The sequence below is a fragment of the Macrobrachium nipponense genome, chromosome 39, assembly GCF_015104395.2.
Source record: "Macrobrachium nipponense isolate FS-2020 chromosome 39, ASM1510439v2, whole genome shotgun sequence".
NCBI lineage: Eukaryota > Metazoa > Arthropoda > Malacostraca > Decapoda > Palaemonidae > Macrobrachium > Macrobrachium nipponense.
Window position 1 is genome coordinate 7,597,000 of NC_061099.1, and position 22,500 is coordinate 7,619,499.

The following is a 22,500-nucleotide window of genomic DNA, read 5'->3' on the forward strand; positions in this document are numbered from 1 at the left end:
TCCATAATCACAAAGAGGTCACGTTGCCGACCTGACAAGCGTGTCCAAAAAAAGAGCAAAGATTGCAAGAAGTTAAGAGGCCATTGTGGCTATTACAGTTTCATATGTATCTGGTGAAAAAGTGACCAGTAGATTCTACGCCACATATATTTGATATAAATATATATATATATATATATATTATATATATATATATATATATATATATATATATATATATATATATATATATAGATACACCACACGTGTGTGTGCTTGTGCATTCAAGCACAGCATACATACATGCACAGAGGGAAGGACCAACCATAAGTCCTGACGAATGTAGTGTACTTTAATCGCAACAATAAAATTCTTCTTTTTATCAACAGATTGATGGTGTCATCAACAACACGGGTCACAGCGTGGTTTTAACTCTAGGAACCCCTTCCAGTCACCAGACGGCCATCAACATCACAGGAGGACCGTTATCCTATAAGTACCAGGTAATAATTCCGTTGCTCGTTCTGCTGTCAGCCATTATAGCCAATCATTTCGTTGTTTATCGTAAATGAACGCTTATATTCCTTCAGTATCGTAAATTTTAACAATCCGTACTTATATTCCTTCTAGATTGTGAATTTTGATAATCCTTACGTTATTCCTTAATTACTGTAAATTTTAACAATCCATACTTGCATTCCTTGAAGATTGTGAATTTTGATAATCTATACTTTATTCCTTAATTACTGTAAATTTTAACAATACTTATACACTCATGAAACACTGTAAATTTCAACAATCTATGCTTACATTCCACAACGACTGTAAATTTTAGCGTTCCGTACTGACGTCCCTTAATCATTGTAAATTTTAACCATCCATACTATATTCCTGGAAAACAGTAAATTTTAACAGTCCATTCCTATATTCTTTAAAAATCTTAAATCCTAACATTTCATAGATGGTTTCAGTTGTGTTAATGAAAAACTATGAAAATCATCCGAAACCACAGAAAGACAACGGTTAACAGAAAAGACTACATTCCACGATTACCTGTGTACACAAAGACCCACTATAAACATACAGATAAGAAACATGGTATTACTGTAATTTAAAACACGGTTCCGTATTCACTAGACATTTTACGTATTCATGATACAATACTTCAGAATTCTTCCTAATATTTCATATCCATTTTCACGGCTGCATTCTTCACTGAAGAATAAGTTGGCTTATTCTTAGAAACTTTATATTCTGCCGTTTCCCCAAATTGTGCTGGCTTTACAACTTTTCGGAAATTTAAATTTGTACCCTGTTTTAAAATAATTTTTAAAAGTAAGTATTAAATAATGTTCTTTCGTCAATAGTACATCTTACAGATTACTGAAACGTCTGCTCACAGTCCATTATGAAAAATGTATATTAATGATGCCATTTGGCATCATAGAAGAATCTTCGCCACATTAAATAATAATAATAATAATAATAATGAATAATAATAATAATAATAATAATAATAATAATAATAATAATAATAATAATAATATAAAATAATCATAATAATAATAATAATAATAACCTACACACATGGCTAATAGAATGCCTGAAAATATATGGGGAAGAGGAAAACACCATCAGCTTCCTCAAAAATACAATGCGCAACTGGAATACAATACTTACAAGCTCTGGAATAAGACTAGCAGAGGTTAATATCAGGAGAGGGATCCTCCAGGGCGACTCACTGTCCCCTCCCACTACTCCTTCGTAGTAGCCATGCATTCCCAGTGACAAAAGTATTGCAGAAGATGGATGCTAGGAACCAACTCACGCAAAGAGGGAATAGAATAACCATCTGATGTTCATGGACGACATCAAGCTGTATGGTAAGAGCATCAAGGAAATAGATACCCCTAATCTAGACTGTAAGGATTGTATCTGGGGACATCAGGATGGAGTTTGGAATAGAAAAATGTGCCTTAGTCAACATACAAAAGGGGCAAAGTAACAAGGACTGAAGGGATAAAGTTACCAGATGGGAGCAACATCAAACAGATAGATGAGAAGGGATACGAATACCTGGGAATAATGGAAGGAGGGGATATAAAACACCAAAGAGATGAAGGACACGATCAGGATAGAATATGTACAAAGACTCAAGGCGATACTCAAGTCAAAACTCAACGCCGGAAATATGATAAAAGCCATAAACACATGGGCAGTGCCAGTAATCAGATACACTGCAGGCATAGTGGAATGGACGAAGGCAGAACTCCGCAGCGTAGACCAGAAAACTAGGAAACATATGACAATACACAAAGCACTACAACCCAAGAGCAAATACGGACAGACTATATCATAACATGAAAGGAAGGAGGAGAGGACTACTAAGTATAGAGGACTGCGTCAACATCGAGAACAGAGCACTGGGGCAATATCTGAAAACCAGTGAAGACGAGTGGCTAAAAGAGTGCATGGGAAGAAGGACTAATAAAGCAGACGAAGACCCCAGAAATATATACGAGACAGGGAGAAAAGACAGAAAGAACAGAGGACTGGCACAACAAACCAATGCACGGACAATACATTAGACAGATTAAAGAACTAGCCAGCGATGACACATGACAATGGCTACAGAGGGGAGAGCTCAAGAAGGAAACTGAAGGAATGATAACAGCGGCACAAGATCAGGCCCTAAGAACCAGATATGTTCAGAGAACGAGAGATGGAAATAACATCTCTCCCATATGTAGGAAGTGCAATACGAAAAATGAAACCATAAACCACATATCAAGCGAATGTCCGGGACTTGCACAGAACCAGTACAAAAAGAGGCATGATTCAGTGGCAAAAGCCCTCCACTGGAGCCTGTGCAAGAAACATCAGCTACCTTGCAGTAATAAGTGGTACGAGCACCAACCTAAAGGAGTGATAGAAAACGATCAGGCAAAGATCCTCTGGTACTACGCAATCATGATGAAAAGATAGGGTGATGCGTATCACTAATTGACGTCGCAATACCATGGGACACCAGAGTTGAAGAGAAAGAGAGGGAAAAATGTGTAAGTATCAAGACCTGAAAACAGAAATAAGAAAGATATGGGATATGCCAGTGGAAATTGTAAACCCTCCCATAATCATGATGGGAACACTAGGCACAATTCCAAGATCCCTGAAAAAGGAATCTAGAAAAAGCTAGAGGCTGAAGTAGCTCCAGGACTCATATAGAAGAGTGTGATCCTAGAAACGGCGCACATAGTAAGAAGAGTGATGGACTCCTAAGGAGGCCGGATGCAACCCGGAACCCCACACTATAAATACCACCCAGTCGAATTGAATGACTGTGATAGACCAAAATAATAAATAATAATAATAATAATACTAATAATAATAATAATAATAATATAATAATAAAAATAATAAATAATAATAATAATATAATAATGAAATACTCAAAGTAGTATGAGTCCTGAAATGGAGAAACAAATCTATAGTTATGTAATGTACATATACATGTACATATACATAGCTGTGGAATTGGTTTTTTTAATAATCCTAATATAATAATAATAATATATAAAATAAATAATAATAATAATAAATTAATAAAAGAAATTACTCAAAAGTAGGTATTTGAGTTCCTTTTGAATGGAGAAAAAAAAATTAATAAGTTATGTATAATGGTAATAATACATTGTAACAATAATATAAGGCTGCGGAATTTGTTTCTTTTTAATAATAATAATAATAATAATATAATAATAATAATAATAATAATAATAATAATAATAATAATAATAATAATAATAATAATAATAATATAGGCCAGAGGCAGGCTCCTCCCGTGGTCTAAGAGCATATTTCATGTGCTAAAGCAATAAAAGTTTGCAGAGATTTTCGAAGGGAAATTTTGCTCCGTTTTATTTCTTTTTTAACGATGATGCAATAACACTAAACTCTCATGTGCTCCATCCCACGCAGGATTTCCTCCTGGGTTTTTAAAAACCTCAGATTCCTATTTTTTTCAAATATTTTTTTTTAATATTTTTTTATTTACTTTTTTTTTTTTTTTTTTGAAAAACTACTGGGATTATTTCTGTCTAAGCGCGGTCAACAGTTTCCGTGAAATAAATTCAGGATTCCATAAAGACTTATGTATATATATATATATATATATATATATATATATATATATATTATAAATATGTATATATATAAATATATATTATGTAAGTGTTTACATAATAAAAATATGTTAGTTGTCCATTATATATAAAAGATTGCTTGCAGGAATGTGATCAGACTAGAGACGCTAAGGATGAAGTATACAATAAGTATGTAGGCTAAGTTGACATGTCGTCATCTGTGGTCATTCATTTGTTTTGAAACAGTCCCAAGCTCCCTGCTTGAGACAACTACTACCCCGAACCTATGATTCAAACGGCCTACGTGATCTGTAGCGTGTCTCATTTGATTGTGTGTTTCGTATGAAACTATGTCATTGTATGAATGTTCATATGTTCGAACTACTGTCTGTTCCTTATCATAACTTGTAAAACAGGAGATGGTAGACAGGCAGAACAGAGTTAGCTATCGTCATTAGAAGACCTGTACCTCTTTACCTAAGCTTTATCATGTAGAGGAATAGGATTAGCCATCATCATTGGCAGAAGCGATCAAGCTATTCGTTATTAGAAGACTTGTTACAATCATAGTCTGATCTTCAGCATGTTTAAAACTTCAGAAGAATACATATATTTATATTTTCGTGCTGTTTTCTACAAGAACCTCCTCACCATGAGTTTAACACATCGTCGTAACTAACTAACAAGATAATACCGACTTCGTAAGTGATCTACAAACCCCAAGACACTCCGTTGAAGATGGAAGTGCAATACCACCGACTTAGCGTAAGATTATCGCCAGTCTAACATTACCTCATAGGGCGCCTTATCATACAAGGCACAAGCCCTAATATATATATATATATAATATATATATATATATATATATATATATATATATATATATATATATATACATATATATATATATATATATATATATATATATATATATATATATAATATGGCTCTGGGTTTGAAATCTGTTATATATCTTCGTGCTGATGTGTAGGATCTTCAAATACGTAGCTAGAAATATATATAATTTTTATATATATACATATATATATATATAGATATATATATATATATATATATATATATATATATATATATAAATATATATATATATATATATATATATAATATATCTTCGTGCTATGTGCAAGGATCCTTCAAATGCGTAGCTAGAATTATATAGATATATATATATATATATATATATATATATATATATATATATATATATATATATATATGTATATTATTAATATAAATATATATATTGATAAAATATAGTATATAAATTAATACATTATATTTTATATATCATATCACAAAACATATATACATCTTTTAGTTTATATATATTATTAATATAGTAATATATTTATATATAAATGATTATATAAATATATATTAATAAGTAATATTTATAATATATGTGATATATATATATTTTTTTTTCTTTTTTTTTCCTAGCTACGCATTTTTGAAGATCCTACACATCAGCACGAAGATATATAACAGATTTCAAACCCAGAGCCATGACGGAGATACAAACATCCCAAGCGAATTCTGCGACAGAAAATAACTATATAAAAAAAAATTATAAATGAAAAAAACGAGATAAGGAATTCCAACGACTCCATTCAAGGAACGAGAAGATTCCCACTTCGAAGAACAAATGATTAAAAAAAAACAAAAAAAAAAATTACGAAATTTCTTCTGCGTAATTTCCAAGCGCGTGGAAGAAGAAGAAGAAGAAGAAGAAGAAGAAGAAGAAGAAGAAGAAGATTTGATAATCTCAGAAAGAAAAACCCGAGAGTTAATCAATTCATTCTGCCCCGGTTGACTTCCAAGTTGACTTGCCCCCTTTTCTTTGTCTTTAAAATTCAAAATTCGCCATTTAACGCCTAAACAAACAGACATGAAGCACGGGGCAATCAAGCACACGCGACGGAGTCATCGGTCCGTGAATGACGAAACTAAAAGCGTCGTTGCTTGGGATTACACACCTCCGCTTAGTTTCGCCTCTGTCGTAAATAACAAAGGGTTCTGCGCATGCGCACAAAAACGAGTTCCCTGGCTGATGCTGGGATAAATTAAAAGTGTAAATTGTCAAGAACAGTGTAATAAAATTTACAAAGAACAGTTTGAAGAGAGCGCAGATCAGGACAGCAGTCCTCCCAAATTGTATTTCATCTTCTAATTTAAAAAAAAAGAAATATTCATTTATGGATCTGTTTATTGATTTAGTTATCTATTTATTTAGCTGCCACTCGGCAGGGTAGGTTTGAATTCATAGCCTGACACGTTTCGATTTTGTACCCTGACAGGTATGAATTTAAAGCTTGAAAGACTTTAATTCATAGCCTGCAAGGTTTGGATTCATAGCCTGGAAGGTTTGAATTCATAACGTGAAAGGTTTGAATTCACAGTCTGGAAGGTTTGCATTCACAGCCTGACAGGTTTGAATTCAAAGCTTGAAACACGTTAATTCACAGCCTGAAAGGTTTCAATTCAAAGCTTGAAAGGCTTGAATTCAAAGCTAGAAATATTTCAATTCACAGCCAAAAAGGTTTTAATTCAAACTGGAGCTGAAAAAAAAAGAAAAACATTTTGCAGAAACGTCACGCAAGATCTTTTTTTTTTTTTTTTTTTTTTTTTTGAAAGCAAAACACACAGAGACGAAACGAAGCATTCATAAATAACAGCGTCTCTACCTCATGTGATTCAATCAGGTAAAACCGACTCCCCGCTACGACGTAAAAGTCAATATCAAACGGCGAAGCGCAAAGACTGCTGCCAAAAATAGCCGAAAGAGTAAACCAAGCTAACAAAGATAATCTCGCCATTTCACGATAATCACGGACCATCAAATGCATCTCGATACACTTCCCGATTTATGGCTGTACCGAATTTTCTGAACAGCGACATGATAAAGGCCACCCAAAATAGATCCATCTTTCGGTGGTCTCGGTATAATGCCGTATGAGCCCAGCCGACTGTGGTGGCCTGTGTTCTTGCGTTGTCAGACGCACGATTATGGCTAATTTTAATATTGCATAAAATAAAAACGACCAAGGCTAGAGGGCTGCAATTTGGATTAAGCGTAAAATATATTTCTTCGCGTTACATCAATGGATGAATGTCCAGTTATAGAGTTAACTACTTGATTAATTCCTAGGAAAGGTAAATTTACCCGTTATCCAATCCTCTGACAACGAATATAAGGGGATTTTACCTTTAGAGTTTTATATAAGCGATCTCATCAAACAATCGAAGTGAGGCTCAACCAATTCTTCCAGGAATAATAAATAAGAGGAAATGATACTGACACTTGAGGTAATCGCCTCTTCACGGGACACGATCCTATTCATTGCTTTCTGGACATTATAAGCAATGGTCTGCAATAGCCTCATTGGTCGCCTGATAACATTCCAATGAGTATCTGGTTGTCAGTATCAAAGAGAACACTAAATATGAAACAGAATGTCATTAAGCTATGACAATAATATTGCAACCTAGGAAAAGAATATTGGAACCCAGGAAACCAATCTTTCAACCTACGGAGAGTATATTGCAACCTATGAAAAGGACATTGCAACCTAGAAAAATATTGCAACCTACGAAAATACTGCAACCTATGAAAAGAATATTGCAACTTATGAGAAGAATCTTGCAACTTAGTGAAAGTATACAACCTATGAAAAGAATATTGCAACCTAGGAAAAGAAACTAGCAACTTAAGGAAATAAATTGCAACCTATGACAAGAATACAGCAACCTACTATTAAAGTATATTGCAACCTAGGAACAGAATCCTGCAACCTAGGGAAAGTATATTGCAACCCATGAAAAGTAAATGGCAACCTAGGGAAATAACGAAATCTAGGAAAAGGATGCTGTAACACATGAAAAGAATATTGCAACCTACGAAAAAATATTGGAACTTGGGGAAATAATATCGAAATCTAGGGAAAGAATACTGCAACGCATGAAAAGAATATTGGAACCTATGAAAAATATTGGAACCTATGAAAAAATATTGCAACCTAGGGAGCAACCTAGAGAAAGAATATTGCAACTAATGAAAAGAACATTGCAACTAATGAAAAGAACACTGCAACATAGGAAAAGAACACAGACACCAAAACTCATCCCTATTATCTTCAAGCCCTGTATTTATAGCATTCTATTCATCCTCCCATGTATTAATAGGAGTCTATTCATCCTCGATTAATATTAATTAGCGTAAATACGAAACGGAATGGCGATATTAGGGCCATAATTAGCCTTAATATGCCCAATTAGTACTTCAGATTTATGAAAGTGAATATCTGAATATAAATGCTGCTGATAACGGACCTCGTGTGTACAGCTGTTTGTCGTCCGCTAATTATTTATAGCCAGCTGCCGATGTTTACAATGTTCATTAAAAATTGCTATCAGAAACTCACGCATCAATTAAATGTAGTTTTATTTTCTAACCCATACATATTTTTAATGCAACTGAATGGAGAATACTTGCTGTGAATTCAACTTTGGTTTAATTCGCGCGTTGCTCGTTTCTGACCGATGCCTTGAAAAAACTACGAAATATGAAGAATCCTGTAAGGGAATCAGCTACTTCAGCTGAAGCCTAGTAATCGTAGACTGATACAGCCACTGCCACAATGCCAAGAAATTAAGAAACACAAGCCCTAGTTTCAATGTGACCTTACAAGATTTAACGTAACCACGAACATCAGACACCACAGTCCCACTGATTTTAAATAACAAGGTTACCCAGTTTTTATCTGAATCCGCACACAATTTACTACAGCTCGGTAACTTGGACTGCTGCACGGATTTTGTTTCAGTGCTGTAGCACAGTATAAGAAGTTTTCACAAAACCTCAAATACTGGAGAACACTCACCAATGTAATTAATATGTTAGGTTACAATTACAGGAAAATCGACATTAAATATTGTACATTGGTAATGATATACAAAATAGTATGATTGTTCTGACCTAAGAAATCAGACACAAAATATTGCACGTGCATTAGTATTTATATTAAAATTAGTATTACTGTACCAGGACAAATTATATCCCTACAATGATCTGCCAACAAATTCTCCTTGTCCCCTAAAAATATTAGATAATTTGTGTTTCCACTTGTAATTAAATTTCTGTACATAAGCAAATGTCAGTATATAATAAAATACTATCAGACATCATTCCTAATAAGTAGTCTAAACGTAGAGCGCCCAACCAATAACTTGGAAGGAATACTAGTCAATGGCTCTCGTCAAAACTTTGGTCGAATAAATCCCACAGTTTTTCCGACATTTACCTCCTGCGACTTTTTGGAATATTCCAGAAATACCTACGGCTATTTCCGTACGATTCCTACAGCGACGGGAGACTTTAAAAGTCACTCTAACGATGCAAAGGATTAGCCAAGTTCTGTCTAGGGAACTTTTATATAAATAATATAATAAGACTCGTTTTTTTTTCTTGTCTTATCATACATCTCAGATGTTTTTATCGTTGTTCAGTAAGGGGGCAAATCTTTTATTTGAATCCTGTAGGCAAGCGCGCATAAACACACAAATGCATACGTACATACAACCACACACATGCATATATATATATCATATATATATATATAATAAATATATAAGTACATATATATAATACATATTTATATATGTATATATATAAATAATATATAATACCTATATATATATATATATATATATATTATATATATATATATATATATAGATAGATAGATATAGATATTATATATATCTACATATGCTACGCACAGCCATATTATATATATATATATATATAATATTAATATAAATATTAAATATCGAATATGTAATATATCTATATATATTATTATATATATCTATATATATATATATATATTAAATATTATTATTATATATTATATTATTATTTTATTAATATTTTTGATTATATTACATTATCTACACACACACATATACCCCATATATATATATCTATATCTATATATATATAGTATATGATATATTTACAAAACTCCATAATATTATATTATAATAATATATATATATATATATATATTATTATATTTAAATTCCAAAATCTCTTTTTGTTTTTTGATCAATATTGTTACAATACGTATGTACCATGTACACACAATAGACTAAAATTCAAAAATTTTTTAATAAAACAGGGAATCAAATATGACTTACCTTGCTGATCAATCTCTCGTTTCTCCCTCTCTCTCTCTCTCTCTCTCTCCCTGACAGGTGAGCCACGTTCAGCTGCACTTCGGGGCAGGTGACCAGCGGGGCTCCGAGCACACAGTGAACGGCACCGCCTTCCCAGCTGAGGTAAATGAAGAAAACGTTCTTGTATCAAAATGACAAAAATTTCAATCAAAATTCAACTTTGTTCCAACATATCAAACTATCACTATTTACTGCACTGCATTGTTCCTCGGTGGCCGAGTGGGTTGCATATACTCGCCTATTGATCTGGTAGCCAGAGTTCGCTTCCCGCTTCTGCCAGTGAGGAACCAGTGGAATGTATTTCTGGTGATTAGAGATTCATTTCTCGATGTAATGTGGTTCGGATTCCACAATAAGCTGTAGGTCCCAAGCTAAGTAACCAATTGGTTCCTAGCAAATTCAATTGAGAACAAGGGGTAAAGTAAACATAGGGTAAAGTAATAGGTAAATTTTGACATGTAGTAATAACTGATTATTAACATACCCACTAAGGTTTTATTTTTTTCTTGTTATTACTTTAGGAGTAACTGGAGATTCTAAGATTACAACTTACAATTGAAATGATCCATTTTCACGTTCATCGCAATCTTTACCAAACACTTGATGGAATGAGTGGGAATTCTTTGGTTTCTCGTGGAAAGCAGAGTAATATCAATTAACTATCGAATCACAGGAAGAACATCTCAAACCTCGATGAAAAACAAAAATAAAAAAAACTTTATATCACAATTTAATGTAACTCGGGACTTTACAATAGCGAGGCCAACATCATGAACGCTGGACTGCGAGGCTCACTGGAACAGCCGCCGAGGGCTTTCCACTGTGGTGGTTGTAGGTTCAGTTCCTGTTAAATCTGACAGATTGTCCCGACGCACGATCCTAATTTCCGTAATCTAGGGATTGTGGCTTTGGAGAAGCTCACAGGTCACTCTGCCGGGTCACTGATAGCCACTGTCTTGTTTAACCATGTCTCACGTGGGTGAAAGAGAAGCATTAAAGTCGTTGATACCTGCAGTTTATGGAGAGAGAGAGAGAGAGAGAGAGAGAGAGAGAGAGAGAGAGAGAGAGAGAGAGCCTTGGCTGTTGAGCACATATATGAGTTATGTCCAGTCTCTAAGGAACGGTAACAAAATTGCAATGAAATGTCTTTTGTCCCTGTTGCTACAGAGAGACTTTGCATAATATTTTCATGTGTTCGGTTGCGTGAGCTCGGCCGTGTGTGTGTGTGTGTGTGTGTGTCTGTGTATGTGTGTACACGGAACCCCAAACAATTATTCATATCTGAATAATTTAACATAGCGACGTTGGATATATTTGGTAGGTTAAAAATCTTCTTAAAGAATATTGCCTTATAAATTAATTCTAGATCATCAAAATCACATAAAATACCGAAAACATAAAATAAAAAAATATTGAAGAAAAAAAAGGAAAAATGCTTAATTACCTGGAATGTACGTCAATGTCATGTGATGTGCCATTTGTAATCACTTAAATGCTAAATAGGATACCATAAACTGATATAATGGTGACCGTGCATACAAATAAAATAACTTTTCTGGACATGGAGAGAGTGTACGTCCTCAAAATCTCTTACACACACACACACACACACACACACTAAAACTTCTAACCATACGAATAAAAAGTTAAAAAAAAAAATTACCAAAAACCTTCCCAAAATGTGATTTACATCGAGGAAAAAAAAAAAAGGGGGGGGGGGGGGGGGGGTGATGTTGGTGGGCGTCAATTTCCCCCCCTGGAAAGAGTAGTTGAAAAAGTGTCATTTTAGCTGCCAAACTTTTCAACCAATTCTGGCATCGGCGATCATTCATCACAATGAATGACGCGGTCGTGACATAAATCTCAATGTATGAATATATTCGGCCAATTGGTTTCGCTGGATTTGATATATACGATTTCGCAGGGATCTTTGGAAGGAAGGGCGGAGGGGGCGGCGATCTTCCGGGGGAGGGGGGGGGGGGGCGGCGATCTTCGGGGGGGGGGGGGGGCGGAATCGGTGTGTAGAGGTGGGGTGTGTGAATAGGGTGGGGGTGGGGGTGATGTTCGGATGTGGATGGGGTTTTGGGAGGGGGGGGGCGGGGGGCATGTCGCCAAGAAAGAGAGAAATGTGATATGAAAGATCGATTTTTTCTTAATTTCTTTTCCTTCTTCTTGAAAGAGATACTAAGCCTGATAATGAGGAATAATGAATGGAGATTCATTATAAGCGAAGACATTCCCGAATAACAATGAGGAAAGTTAGAATATGATTGATAGTGTGACGGTGATGATGAAGAGGAGAGTACTAAGTCCTCGGAAAGGCAAAGTTTAGAGACAATTCTTCTACAGGATATTATTATTGATCCATTTGTGAGGCGAGTTTATTGAAACGGCGTAACTAAGAATACGAATTAATATCCGTATAACAGAATCAAACAAATGGTGCAAAGCAAGGTGTCATTAAATACACAAAGAATGAGAAAAAAAAAGTGGCAGACACAGACATAACACAAAATGAAAACGAATACAATTATCAAAATGCACGATTCATACTTAAAATACATCTTGTCTAGCATAAACGTCTGCATAAATGAAACATTATGGGAACCTTTCCTCACCTCTGCACACGTATAAAAACAAGACGTGATCCGACATGCGGCTTACTCAGGAAACGTGCAAGATTTTCCCCTCATACACAAGTTGTAAATATTATATTCCTAACTTAACGCAAATTAAAATATGCTAAAATCTACAGTAAAATAGATCCTTGTTTCAATAACGAAAATGAAAATAGATACGCTACATTTTATTAGACGTCATTTTTCTGTACTGTTTACCATCCACATTGCTTGATTTTTACTTTTTCATTCTAAACATAAATATCCTATCCTAAAATACCAGTATCTTTAACTCAAAGCAAAACACCCCTTTCAGACCTTTTGAAGTTATTACATAGACCTTTCTTACCCGCCCACCAGCAACAACGACAAAGTAGTTTGTAGGCTTACTCCCCGAGTAAGCGAAAAATCAAAGAGCTGGAAAATACTACACAGTTGTCTCGTCCCCCAATGCAGGAGCTACAATAACCCAGAAAGTACTTTGTTTTTGTTTACCTACCAGGTAATTTTTTTGAATAAAAGTAGGGTCCCGTGAGCTTCAGCCAACAAATTATAATTTACCAGACCCGAAGTTATGAAATGAGCATCGTTCGCCACTACAAAAAAAAACTTGAAGTTTCCCGGCCCCGGGGAAATTCAGCCACCAAATGTAACATCATCACATTTTTTTTTAAGAGTATGATGTCTCTCTCTCTCTCTCTCTCTCTCTCTCTCTCTCTCAGTCTTCATTTGCTATTCACTCTTCTTCAAAGGTTAAAATGTCTACAACAGATATACTCGGATAATTCAACGTACACATCCGTGCTTTATTACATTCATGCTAGTCAGATATGAATAAATTACATTCATGCTAGTCAGATAGGAATAAGTACATAAAACAGTCATTAGCCGTACAGAGTACGTGCACCAGTACGTACATACAATTAATTCCAGCATCACAATACAAGAACTGCACGGGTTAAGAGATGTGAAGTATTATTAAGCAAAAGAAAAAATAATAAATTGATTTCCCGAATATAATAATCCACACATTTACTGAACGGGAAAAAAGTACATAAGTTTATAGAAGCAGTGAAGAGGCAATAAACAATATTTAGACACGAAAATACCAAAGAGAGAAGGAAAACATAAATAAATGCAAATGAATACCTAAATTAATATAAAAATAACCGGTAGTATAAAAAAATAAATAAATAAAACAAGTGAAAAATGTGCCTAAGTTTCTTCGGCGCAATCCCGTTTTCTGTACAGTGTATAATGCTGTATGAGCCGTGGCCCATGAAGCTTTCAGCCACAGCCCGGTAGTGGCCTGTCCTATAACGCTGCAAGACTCACGATCATGGCTAACTTTAACCTTAATTACAATAAAAGCTGTTAAGGCTACAGGGTTAAAATTTGGTATGTTAGATGATTGGAGGGTGGATGATCTACATACCAATTTGCAGCCCTCTAGCCACGCTAGTTTTTATGATCTGAGGGCGGACAGAAATAGAGCGGACAGACAGACAAAGTCGTCACAACAGTTTTCTTTTTGAGAGAACTAAAAGCGATCAAAACATCCAATCCAACTTCAGCATTAATATTTATTTTTATTTAAATTTTTTTTTTAAATACCGAAACAGACTCCATTATCGTCAGCTTCAAGATGTGAGCGCTAACACTCGCAAAAATGGAGTCGTTCTTTTGTCGCATTTTGTGGCTGGCCCAGTGTTGTTCTTCACTTCTCCAGTGGTCGAAAGCCTCGGTTCGATAGAATAATTATGTCCTTACAGATCGACTGGCGCGGGGTTTCCTGCGATTTCATTTCTTGGGAGATTTTGAGAAATGTCAGTTGCAGTCTTCGACGTGTGTTGCATACAAAGCAGTCAAACTTGCTTTTGTACCCTACTGGACGTTTTTGACAGGTGTCAAAAATCTTGCTATCTTGTCTTATGAAAAAGAATTAATGCAAGTGTTGGATGATGCAGCAAACAGCAATCTGAATAATAATAATAATAATAATAATAATAATAATAATAATAATAATAATAATAATAATCCTGGCTTGGGTAACACGTACTTTGTCTGTATTGGTAAAATTTGTAAAATGCGCTGTCTACATGTCTCATTTTGCTAACGCGTATCTAATTTTGTTTATGCTTATCTAAATTTTTATTGTAACTATCATAACACTGCCACTACTGTTGATTTTCTTACGATAAATAATCGAGAGGGAGTTTTTTTTTAAATAAATCGCTGAGGGGGTTTTTTCTCATAAAAAAACCCCTGAGGGAGTTTTTTTTTTTTTTTAATACATCACCGAGGGAGTTTTCCTCTTAAACTAAGTCACCGATGGTTTTTTTTAAATATATAACCACGGAGGGTTATTTTAAAATAAAACACATAGGGAGTGTTTCTCTAAATCACCGTTTTTTTTCCCTTAAAATAAATCACCGAGGAATTTTTTTTATCTTAATATAAATCTCCAAAGGTTTTTATTTTTATAAATCACCGAGGGAGTTTTTTCTCTTAAATAAAATAAATCACCGAGGGAGTTTTTTTTCTTAAATAAAATATATCAATTACCGAGGTTTTTTTTCTTTTAAATAAAATAAATCACCGAGGGAGTTTTCTCTCTTAAATAAATCACCGAGGTAGTTTTTCTCTTAAATAAAAGAAATCACCGAGGGATTTTTTTTATCAATACTAACGTAAAATGACATTTTCGCGAACGAATTTAACTCCTGTGTTTCAAATGTCGACAGTCTTCCGTTTCCTTCCTTTCGAATCAGCGCTAAAGCAACGAACAGATGATGAAAGCGGAGTAAACAAACCTGAAATCTTATATGCATTTATACATACGTAATGTATAAACATTGTGCTTTTTTAGGCGAAGGGCAAGCACTGAGACCTACGAGGTCATTCAGCGCCCAAATAGAAAATGAGAGTAAGAAGATTTGAAAGGTGTAACAGGAGGAAAACCTCGAAGCAGTTACACTACGAATCAGTTGTTAGGAGAGGGCGGATAGTATGATGGATGGAAGAGAATATGAACGGAGGTACAGTAAAATGAATGTAAGGGGTTGCAGTTGGGGGCAGAAGGCACGCTGCAAAGAACCTTAAGTAATGCCCACAGTGCACCGCATGAAGGGAAACTAGAACATGAAAAAGTTTAATTCTTGTTAAAAGTTTTAAAAAATAAATACAAGAACAACGTCAGTGGGATACAATAGCTAACCTTGAAACTCTCCAAAAAAGGAAAGAAAAAACTAACTATCTCTTAGAGGAGAGGAAAGGAAAAATTAAAATTACAACCCACACCACATTTTGATCTACAACTGGACTATGTTTCTTTTTTTTTTTTCTTTATAAACTTCCAAACAGCATCTACTATACATCCTGGTGCCTCAGGAACTCCGGCAATTACTTGTACGATTTAAGGAGCCTCCATGAGATACAGCGAAGCGAGTTCTGTAAAGGCAGAAGCGACATTCGAAATATGCCTTAATGTTATGCTGGAACTTCGACTCGTTTAACATCCACGCTGGGTTTTCTCACAGTCTCCGAGATTATCTGGGATGGGCGGAACATTAACACCAGAATTTAATAGAAACTTCTCGAGTTCCCCTGAGGGCGGCATGAATCAAGGCATTATAAATAAAGCTCGGTATTAACCACTATGTCTAAATTAAACGGGCCTTCTTGAGTCAGGGTGTATGCCACTGGAGGGTTAGGGGGGGGGTCGGGGGGGGGGGGTCTTTAAATATTCATGATTTATTTTTTTTTTTAACTCTCCAGAGTAAATTTTTTTTTTTGAGCTCTCAAGAGTAAATTTTTTTTTTGGAGCTCTCAAGAGTAATTTTTTTTTTTTTTGAGCTCTCAAGAGTAAATTTTTTTTTTTTTTGTTTTTTTTTTAGCTTCTCAAGAGTAAATTTTTTTTTTTTTGAGCTCTCAAGAGTAAATATATCAAGAGTAAATTTTTTTTTTTTTTTTGAGCTCTCAAGAGTAAAAAAAAAATTTTTTTTTTTTGAGCTCTCAAGAGTAAAACAGTATTTTTTTTTGAGCTCTCAAGAGTAAAACAGTATTTTTTTTGAGCTCAAAGAGTAAAAAAACAAGTATTTTTTTTTGAGCTCAAGAGTAAAACAGTATTTTTTTTTTAAGTAAAACTCTCAAGAGTAAAACTTTTTTTTTTATGAGTATTTTTTTTTTGAGCTCTAAAGAGTAAAAAAATTTTTTTTTTGAGCTCTCAGGAGTAAAAAGTTTTTTTTTTTTTTTTTTTTTTGAGCTCTCAAGAGTAAAAGAAAAAAAAATGTTTTTTTGAGCTCTCAAGAGTAAAATAAAAAAAAATTTTTTTTTTTTTTTTTGAGCTCTCAAGAGTCCAAAAAAAAAAATGTATTTTTGAGCTCTCAAGAGTGGTTTTTTTTTTTGGAGCTCTCAAGAAGTAAAACAGTTATTTTTTGAGCTCTCAGAGTAAAAAAAATAATTTTTATTTTTATTTTTTGAGCTCTCAAGAGTAAAAAAAGTTTTTTTTTTTTTTTTTTTTTTTTTTTTTTTTGAGCTCTCAGGAGTAACAAAAAAAAAATTTCTTAAGCTCTCAAGTGTAAAAAAAAAAAAGTTGTTTTTTTTAGCTCTCAGGAGTAATTTTTTAAGCTCTCAAGAGTAAAAGAGAAATCTATTTTTTTTAAGCTCTCCTTGAGAAAAAAATTTTTTTTTTTTTAAAATTTTTTTTTTTTTTGAGCTACTCAAGAGTAAAAAACATTTTTTTTTGAGCTCTCCATAAAAAAAAAAAAAAAATTATGCTTACAGCGCGCGCACCGACAAATAGAAAAGAAACACTTCATATATACACGCAAACAAATCCTTTCCAGGGCAAGAACACAACAACTTTGTTCCTCAAGGGTCGTCCTTCCTCCCGGGGGAAAGACATAAAAGAATAATTTAGTGCCGACGTCTACGATAAATATTCAAGGTTATTTGTTAAGCACCCCCCCCCCCCCCCCCCCCCCCCCCCCCCCCCCCCCCCCCCCCCCCCCCCCCCCCCCCCCCCCCCCCCCCACCACACCACACCACAACCAACGCAAGAAATCGCGTCGTAGAAGGATCAACCAACGGGGAGAGATATTACAAAATTAATCTACGGGATTGAATGTCTATTGTAATTCCTTTTGAAAAATACAAACACCAACCCCCCCCCCCCATCCCCCCGTATAACAGATAAGAAGGAATATAGGATTCAGGCCAAAGACCAAGCGCTGGGGCGTACGAGGTTAATCATCGCTGAAACGGAAACCCAAATGTAAAGAAGTTTGAAAGGTGTAGGAGGAGGAAAACCTCAAAGCAGTTATACTCTGAAACAATTGTTATAAGTTGGGAAGTAGGATGGAAGAAGGAGAATATGAACAGAGGTACAGTAAAAGGAACGAAAGGGGTTGCAACTAGAGGACGAGGGGAAGCTGCAGAGAACCTTAAGTAATGCCTACAGTGCACCGCGTGAGGTGCACTGACGGCACTATCCCCCTTACGGGCAGAATAGGCTAAATTACACGGGAAATTACGGCGCATAAGCTACCATTCCGCCAGATGATGGGGGGGGGGGGGGGGGGGGGGGGGGGACGAGAACTATGGACTCACAAAGGGATGTGTGCTTTCAATACGATTCAAGCGCTTAACTCCGTAAATAACGGGGAAACAAAAATAGGGGGAAAAAAAAATGTTAAGCCGAACATATATACATTTATATAAATTAGAGCGCGCACGTTGGTTCACATCTACTCGCCATAGTAATAGGATTTGTTCTTCAAAAAACATCAGAAACGCGCACAAAGCGGAAAGCCCATAAAGGCTCGGCGTGTCCGATGTCAAAGTCGGGGAGGGGTAGGGGGAGGGGTAGGGATAGGGGTATGGGTAAAGCGGGTGTGGGGGGACTTCAACTATTTATCGAGTAATCTTGTTTTATTCAATGCAACAAATAACGTCGGCTTTGGCTCGTGAGCATCATATATGGTTATGTACATTTATATCTCGTTATTCGGGTTTTGACCTCATATTTTTTCTTTTAAAAAACGAGTGAAATGACGCCGTTTCATTTTCATTTTCGGGATTTAACAAATCAAGTGCCCATCTGACTTTATACAGAGATGAATACACGGTTAGCATGAGCTCAAGATGATAAACAAGGAAATGAAATATTACACACTTTATAATGAACAAAGTGAAATACATGTCACTTTACAAAGAACAAAATGAAATACATATCACTTATTATAGAACAAATTGAAATACACATAACTTATTAAAGAACAAAATGAAATACTTATCACTTAATCAAGAACACACTAAATATCTCTTCCCTAGGTAAAATTCTGGCTATAAGAAAGTAACCTTTAAGGTGAATTAGAAAAGTAATTAAACAAGCGATGGAAGATAGTTTTTAAAAACTACACATTACCAAAGTGAACAAGTATGATTTGACTGTAACTCGAAGGCTCCAACTATACGCAAGAAACGCGACGGTATTTTAAACTGCAATCCAGCGACTTTGTTCCAGGACTTTGATTTGAGGAGCTTAATTAATTGTTGCGATTTTCCTGGCGTCACAAATATGAAGGTCACTGGCGCCACGTTTCGGAAGTTCCGCCAATCATAATCAGCGCTAAGTTGTAGAGGAATATTATAATAATAATAATAATAATAATAATAATAATAATAATAATAATAATAATAATAATAATAATAATAATAATAATAATAATATCAAAATAGTTTAAGCAGACAACTGAGCTGACTATCAGCACTCTTTTAAATACATTTGCGCAGGTTTCCATACATACAAAAAAAAAAAAAAAAAAAAAAAAAAAAAATTAAATGAAATTGAGATTAAGTTGAGTAACATTTTTAATTTTTTTAAATTATTACCGTCCTATGGGCTTCTGTATTTTCATTATTTTTGTTTTGTTTTATATTTCATCTATTAAATTACGTTCTTCATAAATGTTAAAACTGGAATCACACATATGTAACTGATTTTAATATATATCACAAACTGAAATGTGACACCATCCAATCCTCTTTCTGTTTTAGAGAGAAGCAGAGATGAAGGTCTCTTTGCAAGGATTGCAAGATAAAACGGATCCCTCTGTAGCAACCTCATCTTCCGTTCAAACTAGCATCATCACGCAATGTACAAATTCTTAATAAACAAATACACATACATACATACATACATACATACATACGAGTAAAAGTAAGCTAAAAATGAACTTCCGGTTAAAACTATTATCTTTAGGAATGAACAAAATCCTGACAAACACTTGTATATATTAGTAAAAAAGGAAGCTAAAATGGAATGGAATATAGAATTTAGGCCAAAGGCCAAGCGCTGGGACCTATGAGGTCTTTCAGTACTAAAATGGATATTGACAGCAAAAAAGCCTCGCAGTTGAGTCACTATGAATCTATTGTTATTAGGAGAGGGTGAAAAGAAAGATGGAAGAAAGAGAATATGAAAGGAGGTACAGCAAAAGAAACGAAAGGAGTTGCAGTTAGGGGCCGAAGGCACGCTGCAAAGAACCTTAAGTAATGCCTACAGTGCACCGCATGAGGTGCACTGACGGCACTACCACCCTACGGGAGACTAGTTACTATAGTAGATACGTCTTCCAAAAGTATCCCTCAGGAGAGGTGGAACATACATCCGGCCTATGTGATCTCTCGAGAGAGACTGAGGAGAGGTTTCAACCCTATGATTGGCTTATCAACAGTCAATCAGGAGCGTCGTAAGGGACGAGCCTAGACATCAGATGCACGGTTGATGTGTATCTACTATAGGGGAGAGTTAGTGGACTGGCATAACTTCGTTAAACCTTAGTCAACCTTTTAGAGACTACGCCAACATCCGTTTAACAATAGGAATCAAAGGACGCCCTAACTTATTTAAGAAAACATAATGAAATACGATGTGTTCAAAAACTAAATAAGACTAGACAGTCAATAATTATCGATCTTACACGAAATCCCATAAATCGCGCTATTGACAGCGCGGACTGTAAACGCTAATATAAAATGAAGTAAATCCCCTCCTGTTCAGCTTGGGAAATAAATTCCTATTCCTGGAAACAATCGCTCCCACGGTCACAGGAGACAGTACGTCTAAATATAGTGCTACCGTAATGCTTGGCAATTAAAGTAAATCCCACTAGACTTCCGCACAGCTGGAAATAAGGAATTCAATTGTAGCAACTCAAATAAACAGAATCAAAATGATATACATATCTATTGATCTTTCTATATACTACAAAAACACACACACACAAAATATATATACGTATATACACAGACACACACACACACACACACACACACATATATATATATATATATATATATATATATATATATATATATATAGGATATATACACATATGTATGTATATATACATATCTCCAATATAAAAGAAATAAGAAAATACGATGAAACTTTCAAGAAAGGTCTCATCGTTAAAAAATAAAATGCAGAAAAAACTCTCTGGATAAATAAAAACAGGAAAAACCGCCACCTGGATATCTCAACAGATTGCTTATAAATGTTAGATGAACCCAATCTTACAAAAATGAATAAATAAAATAAAAAAATGAAAATAAAATTCTAGCTTCAAAGGAATGACCTATGAAGCCACTGTCATAAAAAAAGATTTACCTGTTTCTAAATTCACTTTGCCGAAAGAGCCTCCGAGGCAATTTTCAAATATGGGAATATCTGCTGATATGAAAACAAATTTGATACAACTTAAAAGTTTTATTTTACCGTTTACGTTTATTTCGTAAGATGAATCCCTAGTTTAGAACCGCCATGAAAATTCTCAACTACATATGTTTATGGAATTTTAACACTTCGCTTACTGTATTTTCGGTAACTCCAACAGCCATAAGTCAATTCTTTGTGTACCAGTAATTACATGACCACCAAACGCCTAAATCTAGAACAGGGGTTCTTAACAGTGGGTATCAATACCTGTTGGGGGTATAAGAACCACATGCTAGGTTCTTAACAAGGGGTATCAATACCCCTTGGGTGTATGAGAACCACATGCTAGGTTCTTAACAGGGGGTATCAATACCCCTTGGGGGTATAAGAACCACATGCTAGGTTCTTAACAGGGGGTATCAATACCCCTTGGGGGTATGAGAACCACATGATAGGTTCTTAACAGGGGGTATCAATACCCCTTGGGGGTATGAGAACCACATGCTAGGTTCTTAACAGTGGGTATCAATACCCCTTGGCGTTACAGGAACTACATGCTAGGTCGTAACAGGAGGTATCAATCCCCTTGGGGGTATGAGAACCTCATGATGGGGGTATGGGACTTGACCTCTGGATATTTGCATATATTTAGTTTTAATGTGTCAATGTATATGGGTACATCTGGTAAACAAATAACTCTATATAACTATAAATGCTTTTTGATTTTCTTGCATGTTCTATTCCTAGCTATTCATACCTTAAGTATGTATTGAGCTAAGGA

The 22,500-nt window shown here is 34.9% G+C and overlaps 2 protein-coding genes across 4 annotated transcripts in view; one reads left to right on the top strand and one right to left on the bottom strand.

The window, feature by feature from the left end:
• The window catches only part of LOC135210092 (gastrula zinc finger protein XlCGF26.1-like), a 798,432-nt gene that overhangs the window by 200,525 nt on the left and 575,407 nt on the right, over positions 1-22,500 (bottom strand). For all 3 annotated transcript variants that reach the window (XM_064242890.1, XM_064242891.1, XM_064242893.1), the window contains one exon: positions 10,341-10,476. The gene's annotated coding sequence lies outside the window, so the exon portion shown is untranslated. The remainder of the gene's footprint in view (positions 1-10,340; positions 10,477-22,500) is intronic.
• Positions 1-22,500, top strand: part of LOC135210094 (carbonic anhydrase-related protein 10-like) — a 221,850-nt gene that overhangs the window by 172,469 nt on the left and 26,881 nt on the right. The window contains exons 4-5 of the mRNA XM_064242896.1: positions 369-482; positions 10,398-10,481. Of these exons, the coding sequence (XP_064098966.1) occupies positions 369-482; positions 10,398-10,481 (198 nt within the window). The remainder of the gene's footprint in view (positions 1-368; positions 483-10,397; positions 10,482-22,500) is intronic.